The 15,971-nt window shown below is 51.0% G+C and overlaps 2 protein-coding genes across 2 annotated transcripts; one reads left to right on the top strand and one right to left on the bottom strand.

Moving 5' to 3' along the window:
* Positions 1 to 104: 104 nt before the first annotated feature.
* Positions 105 to 8,104, top strand: RBM22 (RNA binding motif protein 22). Its single transcript, XM_082324368.1, has 11 exons — positions 105 to 244; positions 861 to 914; positions 1,884 to 1,913; positions 2,956 to 3,088; positions 3,387 to 3,487; positions 4,226 to 4,398; positions 5,040 to 5,240; positions 5,770 to 5,934; positions 6,363 to 6,451; positions 6,981 to 7,112; positions 7,790 to 8,104. The coding sequence occupies exons 1-11, from the start codon at positions 191 to 193 to the stop codon at positions 7,918 to 7,920; spliced, it is 1,263 nt and encodes a 420-aa protein (XP_082180494.1). The 5' UTR covers positions 105 to 190; the 3' UTR covers positions 7,921 to 8,104.
* A 1,336-nt stretch (positions 8,105 to 9,440) lies between these two features.
* Positions 9,441 to 15,754, bottom strand: MYOZ3 (myozenin 3). The gene is made up of 6 exons (XM_082324429.1): positions 15,709 to 15,754; positions 15,141 to 15,295; positions 14,797 to 14,871; positions 14,548 to 14,695; positions 14,125 to 14,296; positions 9,441 to 11,067 (listed from the first exon to the last, which is right to left on the bottom strand). The coding sequence occupies exons 1-6, from the start codon at positions 15,737 to 15,739 to the stop codon at positions 10,905 to 10,907; spliced, it is 744 nt and encodes a 247-aa protein (XP_082180555.1). The 5' UTR covers positions 15,740 to 15,754; the 3' UTR covers positions 9,441 to 10,904.
* Positions 15,755 to 15,971: the final 217 nt, after the last annotated feature.

Below are 15,971 nucleotides of genomic sequence, written 5' to 3'. Positions count from 1 at the left end.
CGCCCTGTAGCTGCGCTCTATGGTTCGCCGTGCCTAGAGCGGCCCCTGCGACGCGCTCTACCCTCTCCCCGTCACGTCGCTAAGCGGAAGCGGTGTCACTTCCGGCTCCCGCCGCCTGCCGGGATCGAGGCGGAGCGGCGCGGGGGCTTCCGGCGGCTGAGGGGAGCGGAGCGGGGGCCGCGCCGCCGCCATGTCGACATCGCTGGGCTCCAACACCTACAACCGGCAGAACTGGGAGGACGCGGTGAGGACGGGGGAGAAGCGGGGCGGGCCTTGCCCGGCGGGGCCCTCCGCTGCCGGGGCGGGGCGAGGGCAAGGCCGGAGGGTGAGGGGTGCGCGGTCAGGCCGCCCTCGCAGCCCGGGGAGCTGCGTCCCCGCGGTCCCCCCGCCCGGGAAGGGGCGGCCGCCGTTACCTAGGCCTCCTTACGGGCGGGGCGGGCTGGAAAAGGTTTTTTTTTTCCCGGGGTTTGGGGTCTGCGGTAGCTGGGGAGGGCCCGGGGCGGCTGGGGGCCGAGTTCTCTCGAGCGGAGGCCTTTCCCGGGTGGGCCCACGGCAAACAATAGATGCTGGGGGGGATCATCTGCTGCGGCCAGGTGGCTGAAGAGCGAAGATGTCAAGAATACGCTTCTTGTTTGTTTAAGTTTTACTTCAAACTGGAATAGCTGGCAGGTCGCGGTTCTTTCATAATGTAGTCCCTGGGTGGTGGCTTGCAGCTCTCCCGGTGACTCTTTTTGAACGCCTCTTTTTGCAAACGGTCTGATTCGTTTAACTCGGTAGGGCTCGGAGTGTCATTCGGATGCTGTCGTGCTGGCAGAGTTTGTTGCAAATTCCTGATTTTTCCTTCTTCTTGCTCACTTCAGGACTTCCCCATTCTGTGCCAGACATGTCTCGGAGAAAACCCGTATATCCGAATGGTACGTGCCCGTTTGACCACGCAGTCCTTTCCTCTGGGTTGGCCCTAAAACCTCGGGGTTTCGGGGACTAAAATAAGCCTGGCTACCGGAGGAGACGCTGGGGTGTACGTGCACTCCTAATTAGTTGGTTCTGCACAGCAGGATTTGGTTCCGGCCATAGTTGGTATGTGATGTCATGGCACTAGGTATGTGATTTAAGAATAAATCAGTGGAAAAGGAGAACAAGATGATACACTCCAAGGTCTACAGTGCAGGAAGTGCTGGCAAACAAAGCTTTGGTACTGGTAAATCGTGTGACGTGGGGAACAGTGCAACAACTGCTGAAATATTAAATAGCTTAGCAAAATTTCTAAAGTGCGCAGGGATACGTGCCTGTGAAAACAAGTTAAAACTGTCTCACAAAGGCTGCCTGACGGTGATTTAAATCCATGTTTGTTTACCTTGGTTTCCTCTGCGCAGGATGAGTCAGTACCTCTATGCTGCTTTTCTCTGTGCTCAGTCCGGTTGTGTATGTCCTACATTTACATTATCTTACATTTCTGTTCCACCAAGTTTGCCGAGAGAGATGATGATATTTTCGTTAAACATAACTCTGCTGCCGACGTAGGTGATATTTCAAAAACTGCTTTCTTTCATGTACTTATTTCACATAACGATATCATATTTGCTTAAAAATAGCTATTAATATTCCATTTCATTCTCACCTTTCATTGGTACATGAGCTGGGGCTTATAATACTGTGTTTTAATGAATGTTTCTAAAACAAAAATGGATTCAGAGTTTTTTAGGATTTTTTTTTTGTCCTGTTGACCTGCAGAGGTGTAAGCCCAAAACATAGGCGTGGGTGAGTCTAAATGCAGCATAATTAGGGAAAAACCACTGTGCTATAACATCAGTTAGGTGTTTTGTATTCTATGTTGAATTAATGGTATTTCATATTTTCTTTTATTGTTTTTGTTTATATTTCAGACCAAAGAAAAATACGGAAAAGAATGTAAGGTATGTTTGTTTTCTTTTGAAGAACAAACATCTAAATTGGCACTCATCTAGGAATATTAAATTTTAATGTTGAAAAAATCCTGTTGGCTTCAGAAAATTGCTTATCTGGGTTAACAACTTAAAATATTTATGTAACTGCATAAATTTTTAGGTCAGTCTACTGTGCACTTTGTTAGATAAAGTCAGTCTTAAAGTAGTAAAATTACTGAAGACTGTTCAGACAGACTTAGGATTTGCTCGTGTTTATCAGAATTAGGTTTTACTCATATTGTTGTACTATATTTGAAGGTATTTCGGCATTTTAAATGATCTCATTGTCTCTTGCAAGTTTGTTTTTACTCGTAAGTGGCGCATAAACAAGCGGAGTTTAGGTTTTGCTATGAATATCTTATTCATGGCTAGGTGGTGATTTGCATTAGCTGTCTAAGAAATAAGCCACGTTTATTTCTGAGAGCAAGAAATATTTAGTGTGGTCTTGACTGAGGGAAATTAAAGAGGTTTTTTTGCCCCTTTTATCAATTGCCATCTGAGGGAGGGAGAAGGTACGTGTTGAAATCTTGCTTCTCTTCCTCAAACCGCACACGCAGCAGATGCATCATTCCACTGGGTAAGATAGAGACCAGTGGTGATCTTCTGGACCACAAGCCTCATAACCTCTCACTGCGCTTGCTGCTCTGCTGGTGGCTGATTTAATAATAATTGGTAATTTATCTCTAATAGCTCTATACTGACATCTCCTGGAATGAAGGAGAATTTTTTTTTCCCTTTGAGTAGATCTGCTTTCAGCGCTTGGGTTATTGTAATAAATCAAAAAACAACAACAAGAAAAAAACCTTCCTGAAACTTTCTCCTGTCAAAGTAAGGCACCAAACAGAAAGAAATATTTCTTGAGGTCTGAATCTTAGCACTACGGTGAAGAAGTTATATTTATGGTTTAAAGAGATTGGATGTGTTTGGACTTTAAGTTTCTGTGCGAGAACCAGAAAACGGTAACTTCATTGCTGTGTAGTAGTGATACAAGTGTCAACTTCGTGTCTTTCAGATTTGTGCCAGGCCTTTCACGGTATTCCGCTGGTGCCCTGGTGTTCGTATGCGTTTCAAGAAAACAGAAGTATGCCAGACATGCAGCAAGCTGAAGAACGTCTGTCAAACCTGTCTGCTTGACCTGGAATATGGTATGTACCAAAAATGTCAACTAAGAGAAGAAGCTGGTCTGCTTGCCTCTGAAATGAAAGTCGGTGAAATGTCTTTAAATATCTGCACGTAACTGGCACGGTTGTCTCTGGACAGTCTTTGAGAAGAACGAGTCTTGATGATCACATTGCTTCTGAGGTTCAGGGGCAGCGTGGTGTACCTGAGCCGTAGATGAGTTACCTCTGGCTAATGCGGGCTGCAGTAACTATTTCTGCTCTTTCAGCTTGTGCTTCATACGGATTTGTTGTTTGGTTTTTTTTTGTTGTTGTTTCATTCTAGGTTTGCCAATTCAAGTCCGGGATGCAGGACTCTCCCTTAAGGATGAAATGCCGAAGTCTGACGTCAATAAAGAGTACTACACCCAGAACATGGAGCGAGAGGTAAGAAAGTGTAGTTACAATCGTGCTCTCTGTGTGTGGATGTGTATAGGGGAGGAATGACCTAGCTTACTGTCCTGGTTTCAGCTGGGATAGAGTTAATTTTCTTCTTAGTAGCTGGTAGAGTGCTGTGTTTTAGATTTAGGATGAGAATAATGTTGATAAGACACTGATGTTTTGGTTCTGGCTGAGTAGAGTTTACACTAGTCAAGGACTTTTCAGCTTCTTGTGCTCTGCCAGGTGCATAAGAAGCTGGGAGGGAGCATGGCTAGGACAGCTGACCCAGACTGGCCAGAGGGCTATTCCATACCATATGACATCATGCTCAGTATATAAGCTGGGGGAAGAAGAAGGAAGGGGGGGACGTTCGGAGTGATGGCGTTTGTCTTCCCAAGTAACCGTTACGCGTGATGGAGCCCTGCTTTCCTGGGGAGGGCTGAACACCTGCCTGCCGCTGGGAAGTAGTGAATGAATTCCTTGCTTTGCTTTGCTTGTGCGTGCGGCTTTTGCTTTACCTATTAAACTGTCTTCATCTCAACCCATGAGTTTTCTCACTTTTACTCTTCCGATTCTCTCCCCCATCCCACTGGGGGGGAGTGAGCGAGCGGCTGCGTGGTGCTTAGTTGCTGGCTGGGGTTAAACCACGACACTTTCCTTAAAGTCATTTGCTTGCTCTGATGCTGTGCATTAGTTTTCAATGGTGGTATATACATAATTATTTGTGTTTTAACGACTGTTTAGATATCCAATTCTGATGGCACTAGACCAGTTGGTGCGCTAGGAAAAGCTACTTCTACCAGCGACATGCTGCTGAAGCTGGCTCGGACCACTCCTTACTATAAACGTAATCGTCCTCACATCTGTTCCTTCTGGGTAAAAGGAGAATGCAAGAGAGGAGAAGAGTGTCCCTACAGGTACAAATATAGCTGAAACAATTAATCTGTTCACCACGGTCAGATACAGCTCCCCTTAGGGTTGGAAGAACAGGAGATGCTGCAGCGGACAGGAGACGCAGCGCTGTGATTGGGGTCAGCGTGCAACTTGCATTCGGTTGGCTCCCAGCGCCAGTGAATGAATCTTTGTTGTGGCAAGTTCGTTTGTGAGGAATTAGCTGCGTGGTCTTGTAGTGTTTTGCCGAAGCAGTGACTGCAGCTCTTCTCTTGCATAGTTCATTTTTTCCCTTCGTGGCGTCAGTCCCCTCAATCAGAGATCTTTGTGTTTGAACAAGAGGCCATTTGAAATCCAGCTCTTGTATTTTGTAGTGTTGAATGCTCAGCTGTCAGAAGTGCCATTCATTCAGAACGTGAGGCTGCAGTTTAAGTTTTGGGGGCTTTTTGTTCCATTTTGGCATGTTTATGTGAACAGGGTTAAGCATGTAAGTGACCAGAGGCCGTTAGAAGGGAAGGTAGCAGTTATTTTTTATATATATATATATATGTATGTATGTATGTATGTATGTTATATATATAATAAAATAACTATATATTATATAGTTATTTTAATCTGTATGCGGCTGTGACTGGTGTTATGAAATGCTTTGTTTTCTGAACCTTAGACATGAGAAACCTACAGATCCAGACGATCCTCTGGCTGATCAGAACATCAAAGATCGTTACTATGGAATTAATGATCCTGTGGCTGATAAACTTCTGAAACGAGCATCAACCATGCCTCGTCTAGACCCCCCTGATGACAAGACCATTACTACGCTGTATGTTGGAGGGCTTGGAGATACTATCACTGAATCAGATCTCAGGTGTGTTGGTGAATTTGTATTGCCCTTGCCTTGTTATTTCACGCTTTGATTACTGCTCATCTTCAAGTGAGGAAACTCTCTTGCAAGGAAAAAAAAAAACAAACCTGGTTTTCAGTTTTCCTTAATGGGAAACTGGTTGGTGGGCAAGTGCAGAGGAGTGCCAGCTTGTTGGAGAGCAGTGCCAGCTTGCTGGAGAACAGATAAACAGGGACATTTCAAATGCTTTGATTAAAATGTCTCTCTTTAAAGATGAGTCATCCTTCTGAGCTGTTGGGGATACTGTGTTACACTTTTTACAAGAAAATCCCATAGCCTCTCTCCAGCTGGCTGCCGAGAAAAGCTGCTGCAGAGTTTTTATTGCTCCATAATTGCGCAGTGGGGCAAGAGACTGGATTTCTAATGATGAGTCTGAACTGGTGATGGAGAAAAGAAAGGGTCTGAGCATATCTATTTCAGCACGTGACGAGATCCTGTGGGCCCTGCAGCTAGGAGGAGTGGGGGTTCATAATAATTTTTTTTCCCCCAACAGAAATCACTTCTACCAGTTTGGGGAGATTCGGACGATAACTGTAGTGCAGAGGCAACAGTGTGCTTTCATCCAGTTTGCCACGCGGCAAGCTGCAGAAGTGGCTGCTGAGAAATCCTTCAACAAACTCATTGTCAACGGTCGCAGGCTCAATGTCAAATGGGGAAGGTGAGTGCGGGGGGAGGAAGCCTTGTGGATACCGCCACAAGGTTCTTCACTCAGTTTGTGCAGTCTTGATGAGCAGGACTGGATATTAAGCTGGAGTAGATACTGATTTGGTGAATAGTTGGGGTCCTCTTAGAGTTTGGTTGTCTTTCAGCAGTGGGATCTGGGTTGGAGATCACACAAATTGCACGAATTGCGTAAGGGATTTCCTGGTTGAGGGTCATGGATGAGTTTCTGTAGTTTTGTTTCTAATCCGTCTCCTGTAAACAGTTTGCACGCTTTGTGCCAGCTGTCTCTGATGTTCTGTGAATTTTTTGTCTTTGGCCTGAAGCAAAGGATCTGGATTAGATAATGCGAAACTATTGTGGTGTGAATATCTGCTTATCCTGCTTTTTCTCATCTTTGTTCTCAAACTTTTGTCTGGTTTTTAGGTCCCAGGCAGCAAGAGGAAAAGAAAAGGACAAGGAAGGTACTACAGAATCCGGGATAAAGCTGGAGCCAGTTCCAGGACTTCCCGGAGGTACAGGAGTTGTTTTCATCTCTCAAACACTTAATGCTGACCTGCTTCCACGAGAGAGGCTGGTGTTAAACCTCTGAGCGCAGTGACGGTAGAGGCACTGGTGAGCCCAGAGCCCGCGCTTACAGTAGGTTTGCAGTGGATCCAACTAGGATGGGAGGGGAGCTTTGTCTAGAAGCAAATGCTTGATGAAAAGAGAGTTCTTTATGTGATGCGTGAATAGTTACAGCTGAATTGAAGTTACTTAGGTCCGAGATACTGGCAACACATGCTTTTCAATGCTTGGTTAATGTTTTCCTAATCCACTGAGTGTTGTGTGATGGAAAAAGCAAAGCTGGTTTCGGGTGAAGAAAAATGGTGACCGTTCTGGACTTGCGGTGCAGTCCTGCTTCTCGCTCCGGTTCAGATGTGCAATAGTAGCAGCAGTTTGCCCTGGTGGAAGAACTGATTGCGCCTCCTCTCTGAAGGCAGATACCGCTGCATAACTTGACTGAGAGATTTTTCCATAACCACCGTGTTACTTTTTCTGCAGCTCTCCCCCCTCCTCCAGCAGCAGAAGAGGAGGCTTCTGCAAATTACTTCAACCTACCTCCAAGCGGCCCTCCAGCCGTGGTTAACATTGCCTTGCCACCTCCGCCTGGCATTGCTCCGCCACCGCCTCCAGGTACTTGTGTTTCCCCTTCGAGCGGGGGTGTGTAACGTGGTGTTAGACGATCCGGTCCTCCTTCCTCGGCTGGGCTGTCGCACTGATGCGTGCCCTGAGTTGATTTTCCTCATCCCTGATCATACAGTGTAAACCGATGATCTAAAATGAGCTGTCAGCACAGTTTAATTAAACTGAGCTGCCTGTCGTGGTACCTATTCACTTGCAAATTCCCAGGCACGGCAGAGATCCCTGGTACTGAGACCTACTGAGTGCTTTTGCTGGCTGTGTAAATGCCACGTTAACCTGAACTTGAAAGGGTAATTCTGCAGCTGGTTGAACACCAGCCGGGGTTTGGCTGTGTGTATGTATCTATCTGGAGACCCTCTTTTTATGGGATGTCAGACTCTTGTGGATGTTTTGCTTTGCTCCACGGTTGAGTAGAAAGCATTTAGATTGGTGTTAGAGAGAGTCCAGTCCCCCACCAGCTTTTATCTGCGAGTAAGGATGGGTGTTGGGTAAGGATTGCTCCCAGTTGTACTGGAAGGAGTTTGGGGATTTGGAGAATCACGGGAGATGTGCACCTTTCCAAGGCACAGCTGTAAGCCAGCTGTTTTCTCTCGGTAGTTTCAAGCAGTAGTACATCCGCGTCGGTTGTTCCGCTGCTTTCTCTGAAGCTGCCAACTTTGTTCCTGCAGGTTTCGGACCACACATGTTCCACGCCATGGGGCCCCCGCCTCCCTTCATGAGAGCCCCGGGCCCCATTCACTACCCGTCCCAAGATCCCCAGAGGATGGGTGCCCACGCGGGAAAGCACAGCAGCCCCTAGCACGTCCTGCCACCCTCATCGTTGAAGTAAATGCTATTTTCTAGTTACCATGGTAGCGCCATATGTTGAGCTGTGGGTGAGCTAGAGAAGCCTTATTTCCCTGCTTGCAGACACCGGGCAAGCTGAGCTCCGTGTCTCCGCTAGCTGATCGGATCGTTGATACATCCCAGATCTTTCATTTAGTGTGGGGGTGGGGGGGCGGGGGGCAGACAGAAGGGCTGTCGGGGGTCTGTGGATCAGGTGTACCAGAATTACAGTGCTATCCGTGTATCCCCTTTGCACACTTTTGAAATAAACTTCTGGAAAAACAAAACTAAACCCTTTTCAAGCCCGTTTGGTATCCTCAGTCTGAGCGCTATGGACTGTTGAAATGTAACCAGAGACTCTTCTCTGGCAGGTGACTAATGACGTGTTATTCTAATGAGGTATTAAACCAGAACTGAATACGAGCTGAAAAACAAGCTTATCAGATGTGCCAAACCCACGGCTTTGCCTTACTATGGCCACAGCATTTTCTTCCCTCCTTTTTCCTGACTTCTTGCTTAAAAAAAAACAAACCAAAAAACCAAATCTTTTTTTGATGCTTCACTTCTAATGCTGCGTGTCCTGAGCAAGACGAGTGTTAGGTCACGCGAGCAGGCTGCGGGGTGGCAATTGGCAGTTGCCTGTTTCAGCCTGGCGAAGGCCCCTCGGTGGCCCCCAGAGGCTGGGCCTGTGTTGCTGACAGCTGCAGGGGGAGGACACGGTTTATTGGGAGCGCGATGCAGGCTCCCCAGGCCTGTGGGTACAGCCTCCTCTTAAGCTGCGAGATGGATCCCGCCTCCTCCTGCTTTGATAAGACATGAAACTTTTCTTTCTGTGCTCCCACTAGAGTTTGTCCAGGAGCAACTGTGTCCTGCACGGAGCCTGCCATTGAATAAGATGTATGTACACGTGGCTGGAGGATTTTAAGTTTATCTGTATGTCAGCTGCTTTCTCGTAATGGATCTGTGGGCATCTTGCTGTGAAGCAAAACATGATGGGACCTGTTCTGAAGCCTCATTTGCTTGTTTTAAAAAAAATACACTAAAATATTTTAATTTTTCAATGCTTTGCCTAGGACCTGGCAGCACAGTGTCTGAGGACTTTGATTTTTATTTGGCTGCTGCCAAAGCCAAGATGCAGAGTGGGCAATGGCAGCGGGTCTGCTTTTAGTTCCACGTAGTGTCCTGTACCGTGCCACGGGGTCCCGCGGGTGCTGCCACCGAAGGCGCGTGCGGTGCTGCCGGGTTGCTGGAGGTGGCACAGCACACGTGGCCCCAGGGGCACGGCTGGCAGGCACGGTGGCTTTCTCTGGAGAAAGAGCTGGGCTTTGGGTGCGGGTAACTAGTCTAGTTTTTGTCAAGTAAGAGCCGTCCCAGGGCAGTGCTGGAGGACGGGCAGAGGCCTGCCGGTGGGTCGGGGAGGGCTGCGGCGGTTGCCGCTGCTCTCCCTGCAGTCGGGGCCCGCGAGCGCTGTGCAGACAGATCGGATGCAAGCAGTTTGTATCGCAATTGATTTATTATTTCCAGCCAGGTCCCCAGGGGTACACGGGTTCTTCAGCTGATGGACAAAGAAGAGAGAGATGGATTTGAGCGTGATAAATTTTTAATGTTTAAGGAACAGACCTTTTTTCTTTCCATTTGCGTGTCCCCTCCTGCTTCTGTGGGAAGAACAGAGTGGTTAAAGTTTCCTGCCTGAATGGCATGTTGTGGCAGCAGAATCCCTGTGTGGGATTTGCTCTGCGCAGCGTTACAAATACACTTCGCAAGTGCTGCGAACTGCATTTTTACCACTAAATTTACTTGCCTGCTATAACCACAGTGGTGGAAAAAGAAACTTTTATCCTGATACTCCTGCTTTTGCAAGATTAAATAAGGGTAATGTTAAGAACCTGACAAAAGCAATTGTAGAAAGCCTGCATTCAGGTAGAGATTTTTGTTAGCAGGGTTTTCCTGATGTTCTGATGACTGTCTATAGACTGTTGTTAGCTGCGTGTCCCACTGTGTGTCACTGCTGAAAACGTTTGTGTAGTGGAATCCCCATTGCCGATTTTCACATTCACGGAGAAGCCTGTTCTTCCTCTGGAGTCGCGGCTGCGCTGCTTTTCCTTCCCACTGATCCCGAAGTTGCCGGAATACCCTGGCAGCATCTTTCAGACTGGTGCGATTCTGCAGCGCAGCTGGTCCGGGCGAGGCCTGATCCTTACTGACCAACTATATGAAGCAAATCTGGCGTAAGTCAATCCAAGGGCTTAGATGTTTAAGCAAGGCATGCAAATAGCAGTAGGAAGGGGAAAATAACAGCTGCCAAGTGCTAGCCAGTAGCTTGTGGAAAACGGGCACCGGTTTCCAACTCCCAGTGTTCCCCTCCCGTCTCTCCTGGCTGTGCTGTATGTGTGTTGATAAACAGGCAGGTGCCCAGTTCCTCATTTATTTTTGTCGTCCAGCCAAGCCAAAGGTAATTGCTTTTAACATGCCAGTGCCTCCGGTTACTTGTTTTGCTGGTGTCCTTCAATTATCACCTCCTCTCGCTGTCCTGACCGGAATGACAGGCGTAGAGTTGTCCCAAAGATGGAATTTCTCTGCAAAGGCACCAGCTGTCGGAGCAGGTCTTGTGCGTCGGTGAAGAAGCAGAGAGACAGCTTGGTGCGTTGCAGCTGGTGGTCCTGCTGTTTTCCAGGGAAGAGGACGGGCTGTACGGGATGTTTTGTACAGGAGCTTGCATTAACGATGAGAACTTGGCTGGTTAGCTCAGCACAAAACGCCGTTGTGACAATGGCTGGTACGAGGGGAATTCAAAATGGTCCCAGACTTGAGCTTGTTCAAATCCCGTTGAAGATGACAACCCGAGACCACTAGCTTAGCGTTCACGAAGAATACTTACTCTCCTCTCCCCTACCGTGCAAAGTATGGTTGAGTCTAGCGATAAAAGCATCTGTGGCGATGGGGAAGGGAGCGCACGTACTACAGCTCATCGCTCTCTGGTAGAATCCGCACCCAACCTTGTGGCACTCTGTTGAAGTTGGGTCTGTGGGAAATCACCTCCAGAACACTCAGGTTCTCCAGCTCCATGGTGGGCACGGAGAACAGGTCGCTGACCAGTGCTCGGTCAAACGGGGCGGGAGTCCTGCACGAAAAAAAGCAGACTTGGCACGGCAGGAGGAGAGGTTGCGCACACGGTGGTGACGGACAAAGCAGGTCTGGATTTAGAATCACAGAATCGTTAAGGTTGGAAAAGACCTTTAAGATCATCGGGTCCAACCGTTAACCCAGCACTGCCAAGTCCATCACTAAACCATGTCCCTGAGCACCACATCTCCCCGGCTTTTAAATACCCCCAGGGATGGGGACTCAGCCACTGCCCTGGGCAGCCTGTGCCAGGGCCTGGTTTGCTAACTCTGAGCCCAGCAGCAACCTAGCGATGCCTGTGGCAAATGCCAACCCTCCTCTTCCTCCCCAGGCTGCTGTTAGTCCCTGCTAGCCCGGCGAGGCGCTTCTCTTGTGCAGAGCCAGCCCCAACTCAAGCGTTGGCAGGCCTGGAGAGCGGGCTTTGGTGCCTGAGCACCAGTGGCTCTGCAGGGGCGGGAGGAAGCCTGTTCCTACCTTTGCCATCGTCTCTCTTGATGGGCTTCGCAAATACCAGTAGAAAAAAAGCAGACTTTTGCATGTGAAAAGGGCTAGATTATGAGAGCAGGTGAGGGTGACAAACCCTCAGGTCTTTAGAAAGCGGCTGGTCCGCAGCTGATGTGTTCTGCAGAGGGCCGAGGCCGATAGCGCTGCCTCCTGATTGCTCTAGCACATGTGCAGCAATGTCTTTCTCTTGGCCCTGGCTCCAATCTGCCTTTTGGGACAGCTTCTCTTGAGCTATGACTAACAGGGGGAGCAGTGCGGGGGCAAGAGCTGTCATCCCTTTCTGGAGAAATGTGGAAAGGGACCAGGGAAGAGAGTGCCAGCCCCCGAAAAGCCAAGAATGTTGGTTTTGGAGCAGCACATGGAGGCCGAGCTATCAATGAGGCATAGCTGGGAATGTTTGCTTCGGGAAGCGCTGCTCGAACATGAGTAACGTGGCACTGTTTTGCAACAGCGTGCTGGGGAGAAATAAGGGGGGAAAGGTAAATGGGAGAGGTTTGTTGCAGAAACTTTCTCCCTTTGGGGAAAAGACAGTCCTTTTCAAAGCTTGGTTTTCACTCTCTCTCTTAAGAGACCTTAGCAAGGTGGCTGAAGGTCTTTGCATCACAGCCTGAATGTTTAGGGTGGGGGATAAATCAGTCTGCTTTAACGCAGCTGCTGTTGAGATGGTGAACTTGCCCTTGCCCTGTGACCCGTGTGAGCTGTGCTGGGATTCACCTAGCTTTAGGCAAGACCACTGGCTTCTCACTAGCTGGTTTGTTCCAAAAAGCTTGTTTTTCTGCAGTTTGGTATTTGATGAACTGAGAAGTCGTTTAAAAGCCAACAGCTCGGAAGATCATGAAAAGCCCAGTCAAAAGCAGATTGGCTCTCTGAATCTTCATGCCTCAGCAAAGCATTAGAGGAGGTGGCAAGAGGCTGGGTGTTAAATTAGCATCCGTCTGTATTAAATAACAGTTCAAGACTTTAAATAGAAAGGCAGCATGTGAGAGGGGAGAAATGGTACAGGGTAAAGCATTATTCAGAAACATGCCCTTGCTTCAGTCCCCGTCCGTAAATAAATACTGAGGCAGGAACATGGCTAAATGTTGAAAGAAAAGAGCCAAGCGTCTGCAGCAGCTCCTTGTTCTCCCCCTACAGCACCTCCTCGGATGTTACTGCTCCAGGAAAGCTCCGGGTGGCTGAGTGACTGGGAAGGAGACCCCGAGGGAACAGCTAACGCAGCCCCTTTGCTTCTCCACGCTTGCCCATGGCTGCCCATGGGTCGTTCTCCCTTCTGTTCATTTCCCTCAGCTCCACTCCAGTGCAAACCAGTGCGCTGCCACGCTTTCACTGGTGTGGAAGGGGAAACACAGGGGGGCTGAGCGTGCAGCAGCCTTGCCCTGTGCGCCTTGCCAGGCCCACGGCAAAGCCCCAGGGCTGAGGGAGAGGAGGGCAGCAAAGGGACGGCGGCAGCCCCATCTCAGCCCGGCCGGCCGGCGGGCTGATCTCTGCCCCTTGGGCCGCAGTTCCCACGCAGAGGGGCTGGAGTTGCCCGCAGCCCCTCTGCCAGGCGCTGGAAGCGCAGCAGTCATCTCCCCCGTGACTCAAATCCAACCCGGCGCGGGCTCAGGAAAGCTGCCATCTGCAGAGGCCCGGCACCACGGCAGATGGGCTGATGGGGAGCGGTGCTGTGTCCTGGTAGGGAGCTCCAGTGGGAGCTTGCCTAATGGAAGGTGACTCTGCCCAGGCCACCGAGGCTAATGTACTTTCATCCTCAGAAAAGAGGCTTTCGGTGAGGAGGAGAGCCAGGACCTCGGTTTGCAGATTCCCTGGGATGATGTTCAGCTTAAAAGTTCAGTTCTCATTGTTCTGCCTTGGGCTGCTGGTGCTTTCCTACCACCAGGTCTCCTGAATCCCCACCAAACACCTTTCCAGAGTGGAGGTTTTCCTCGGCGATCTCTGCTCCCAGCCTTGACCCCAGTACAATTTGGAGGTGCGCAGGAGGTGCAGGGCATGGAGCTTGCCAGGCTGAGCCACCAGAAATGGGCCTGGAGACTTCAACCTCAAGCAGGTGTTTGGAAGGAATCTGGTGACCTCTTAACACCTTGTGGGAAGATTAACCTTATACCCCCATCGCTTCCAGCAGCTGCTTGGATACCTTAAGGAAATTAGGAGAGAGACTTGGCAGTGTCTGTGCCATTCCTCCACCCAGGAGGGTGAGCCTGGCTGGGAACAGCAGCGATTCCTTCTCCAGGACCGTGTGCATGAGAATTAGGTCTCCCAAATTTCAGCCATCATCCCTGAGGTTACCCTGTGAGACCAAGCTGCGCAAGCCCGGTGGTGGAGCTGAGAGGAGATCTGGGGAGCTGCTGGAGGCAGGGACCTTTGCAGAGGAGCCACCGAGGAGCTCCTGAGCAGGAAAAGAGCAACCTGAGCCCTTGCTGCTCCCCTGCGGCGTATAAAGAGGGCATGGACTATTGCGTTTCCCTGGCAGGATGGTAGGCGCTTCTTGAGGCCGAAGGACTTGGCCAAGGGATGGACAGGCTGGTGGTGCCTGCACCTCGGCCAGCATTACCTGTTGAAGCTTCTAAAGTCCCACGGAGGGGGTCTCACAGGTGGCTGGTTCTCGCCATGCACAGTGTTGTCCTTGTCACCGAGGAGCTCCTGCCATGGGGAGCGGTAGCCCTTGGGGATGGCGGTGACGTTGAACTTCTCCGGGGGGACTTCTTTGAGGGGGCCCGAGTATCCTGGGGGGGGGAGAGATGGCGTGGGAGAGAGGGGGCTGGGAACTGCCCTGCCTTCGCACGGCCACGGAGGACCTGCTGTTGGGGGCTGGATTCTGTATATGTAACATAAATATATGTTACATATTTATATGTATAAAAGCTCTGGGGGAGGGTTTTGGGGAGGACCCCTCAGCAGGCAGCAGCTCGCTGCCTCCAGCCCCACATTACTGAGATTACAACGGCGTTGGCTTTGGGGTGTAGGCGGCATTTACCCGGGGCCAGAGCATCAGGGTTGAGGATTTTGCTCATCTGCAAGACTTTCTCTGTCTTCTTGGGCACTTCGGGGGGGCCACCCTGGGGCAACGCTGCCACGTGGAGCTCGGAGTGATAACTCTGCTGGTCCCCGGCGTCCTCCCCTGCCTGCAGAGGGGATGGTCAGCGGGGCGTGAGGAGCTCCCCCTGCCCTGGTCGGGACTCAGGAGGCTGTCAAAAGCACCTCGGAGCTTCCTCCACCTACTCACCATCCCCTCGTTTGCCGTTCCGTCCAGGTTGCCTTTCTCAGTGCGATGCGAGCCACCCGCCCCCAGCCCTGGGAGCTGCAGGAGGCGAGGAGAGGGGTTAGTGGGTGTAGAGGGGGACCGGCACCCTTGCTCTTTGGTGGATGCTGAAGCTGATGCTTGCCCATCAACATGCACAGCCCACCAAGCCATCTCTGCTCTCCCTTTGTCTCGGCGTAGTGGGCAGCTGAGCATGGCCGCCCTGCTGAGAGACCCCCAGCCCCACAAGGAATCGCCTCCCTGCAAAGGCTGCGAGAGCTGGAGAAGGGCTGTCCCGCTCGGAGCCGGGGGATGAGCCGCCGACCCACCTCCCTGTAGCCGCTGGGATGCTCAAAGACGAAGCGCTGCATCCGCTTCTGGCGCTGCTGGAAGAGCTGGGAGCCGCGGTTGTTCCGCAGGGAGAGCTCCTCGATCATCAGGTCCTGCGGTGTGCTCATCTTCTTGCCCAGGTCCAGCTGGGGCACTGAGGAGGCCGGGGGAAAGCACAGCCACAGCTGAGGCTGCTGCAGCGCTGGGGACCCCCGTGCCCAGCGCAAGGACAGTGTGTCCCCTCACCGGGGTCCCTGACACGCGCTTGGCCACATGCCCGTGCCGAGAGCTGCGCCAGGGACCGGCGTTTCCTTGGTGGGGGGAATTGTCAGGGAGTTAGCTCAGCTCCAGAGGCTCAAACAGCCTCTTCTGCCCCTGTGCATGGACCCCTTCAGCCTTCGACACAGAAGTGCTGCCCCTTGGGGCTGTAGTGCAAGAGGGGATGGAGAAAGCGGGCAGGGAGGCCCTGGGGAGCGGGGCCCGTGGCTTCAGCCAGAGCTGGGTCTGGCCCCCAGGCAGGGGGACCAGCACTGCCCTGGGACCGGTGGCACCCCCAGACCCCCTTACCATCTTCCGGGCCCGGTTTCATGATGGTCATCACTTGCTGCCGCGCTCCTGGGGCAGCTCTGTGGGAGGGGGACGGATCCTGCCCGGCTGGAAGAGAGAGGCAGCCCCGGGGTGACACCAAGCATGGGGACACATCAGCCCCAGGCGTGCCACGGGGAGAGGCCAGGCTTCATCTGAGCATCTCCCCCAGACAGCATCATCCCTGAACACCTCCCCGGCCAGCATCATCCCCATGCTACCCTCCATTCCCTTCAATAGATGTA

The sequence above is a fragment of the Platalea leucorodia genome, assembly GCF_965183815.1.
Source record: "Platalea leucorodia genome assembly, chromosome: 11".
Classification (NCBI taxonomy): Eukaryota; Metazoa; Chordata; class Aves; order Pelecaniformes; family Threskiornithidae; genus Platalea; species Platalea leucorodia.
The sequence above is the reverse complement of the archived record's forward strand: the minus strand, read 5'-3'. Positions and strand labels throughout refer to the sequence as shown.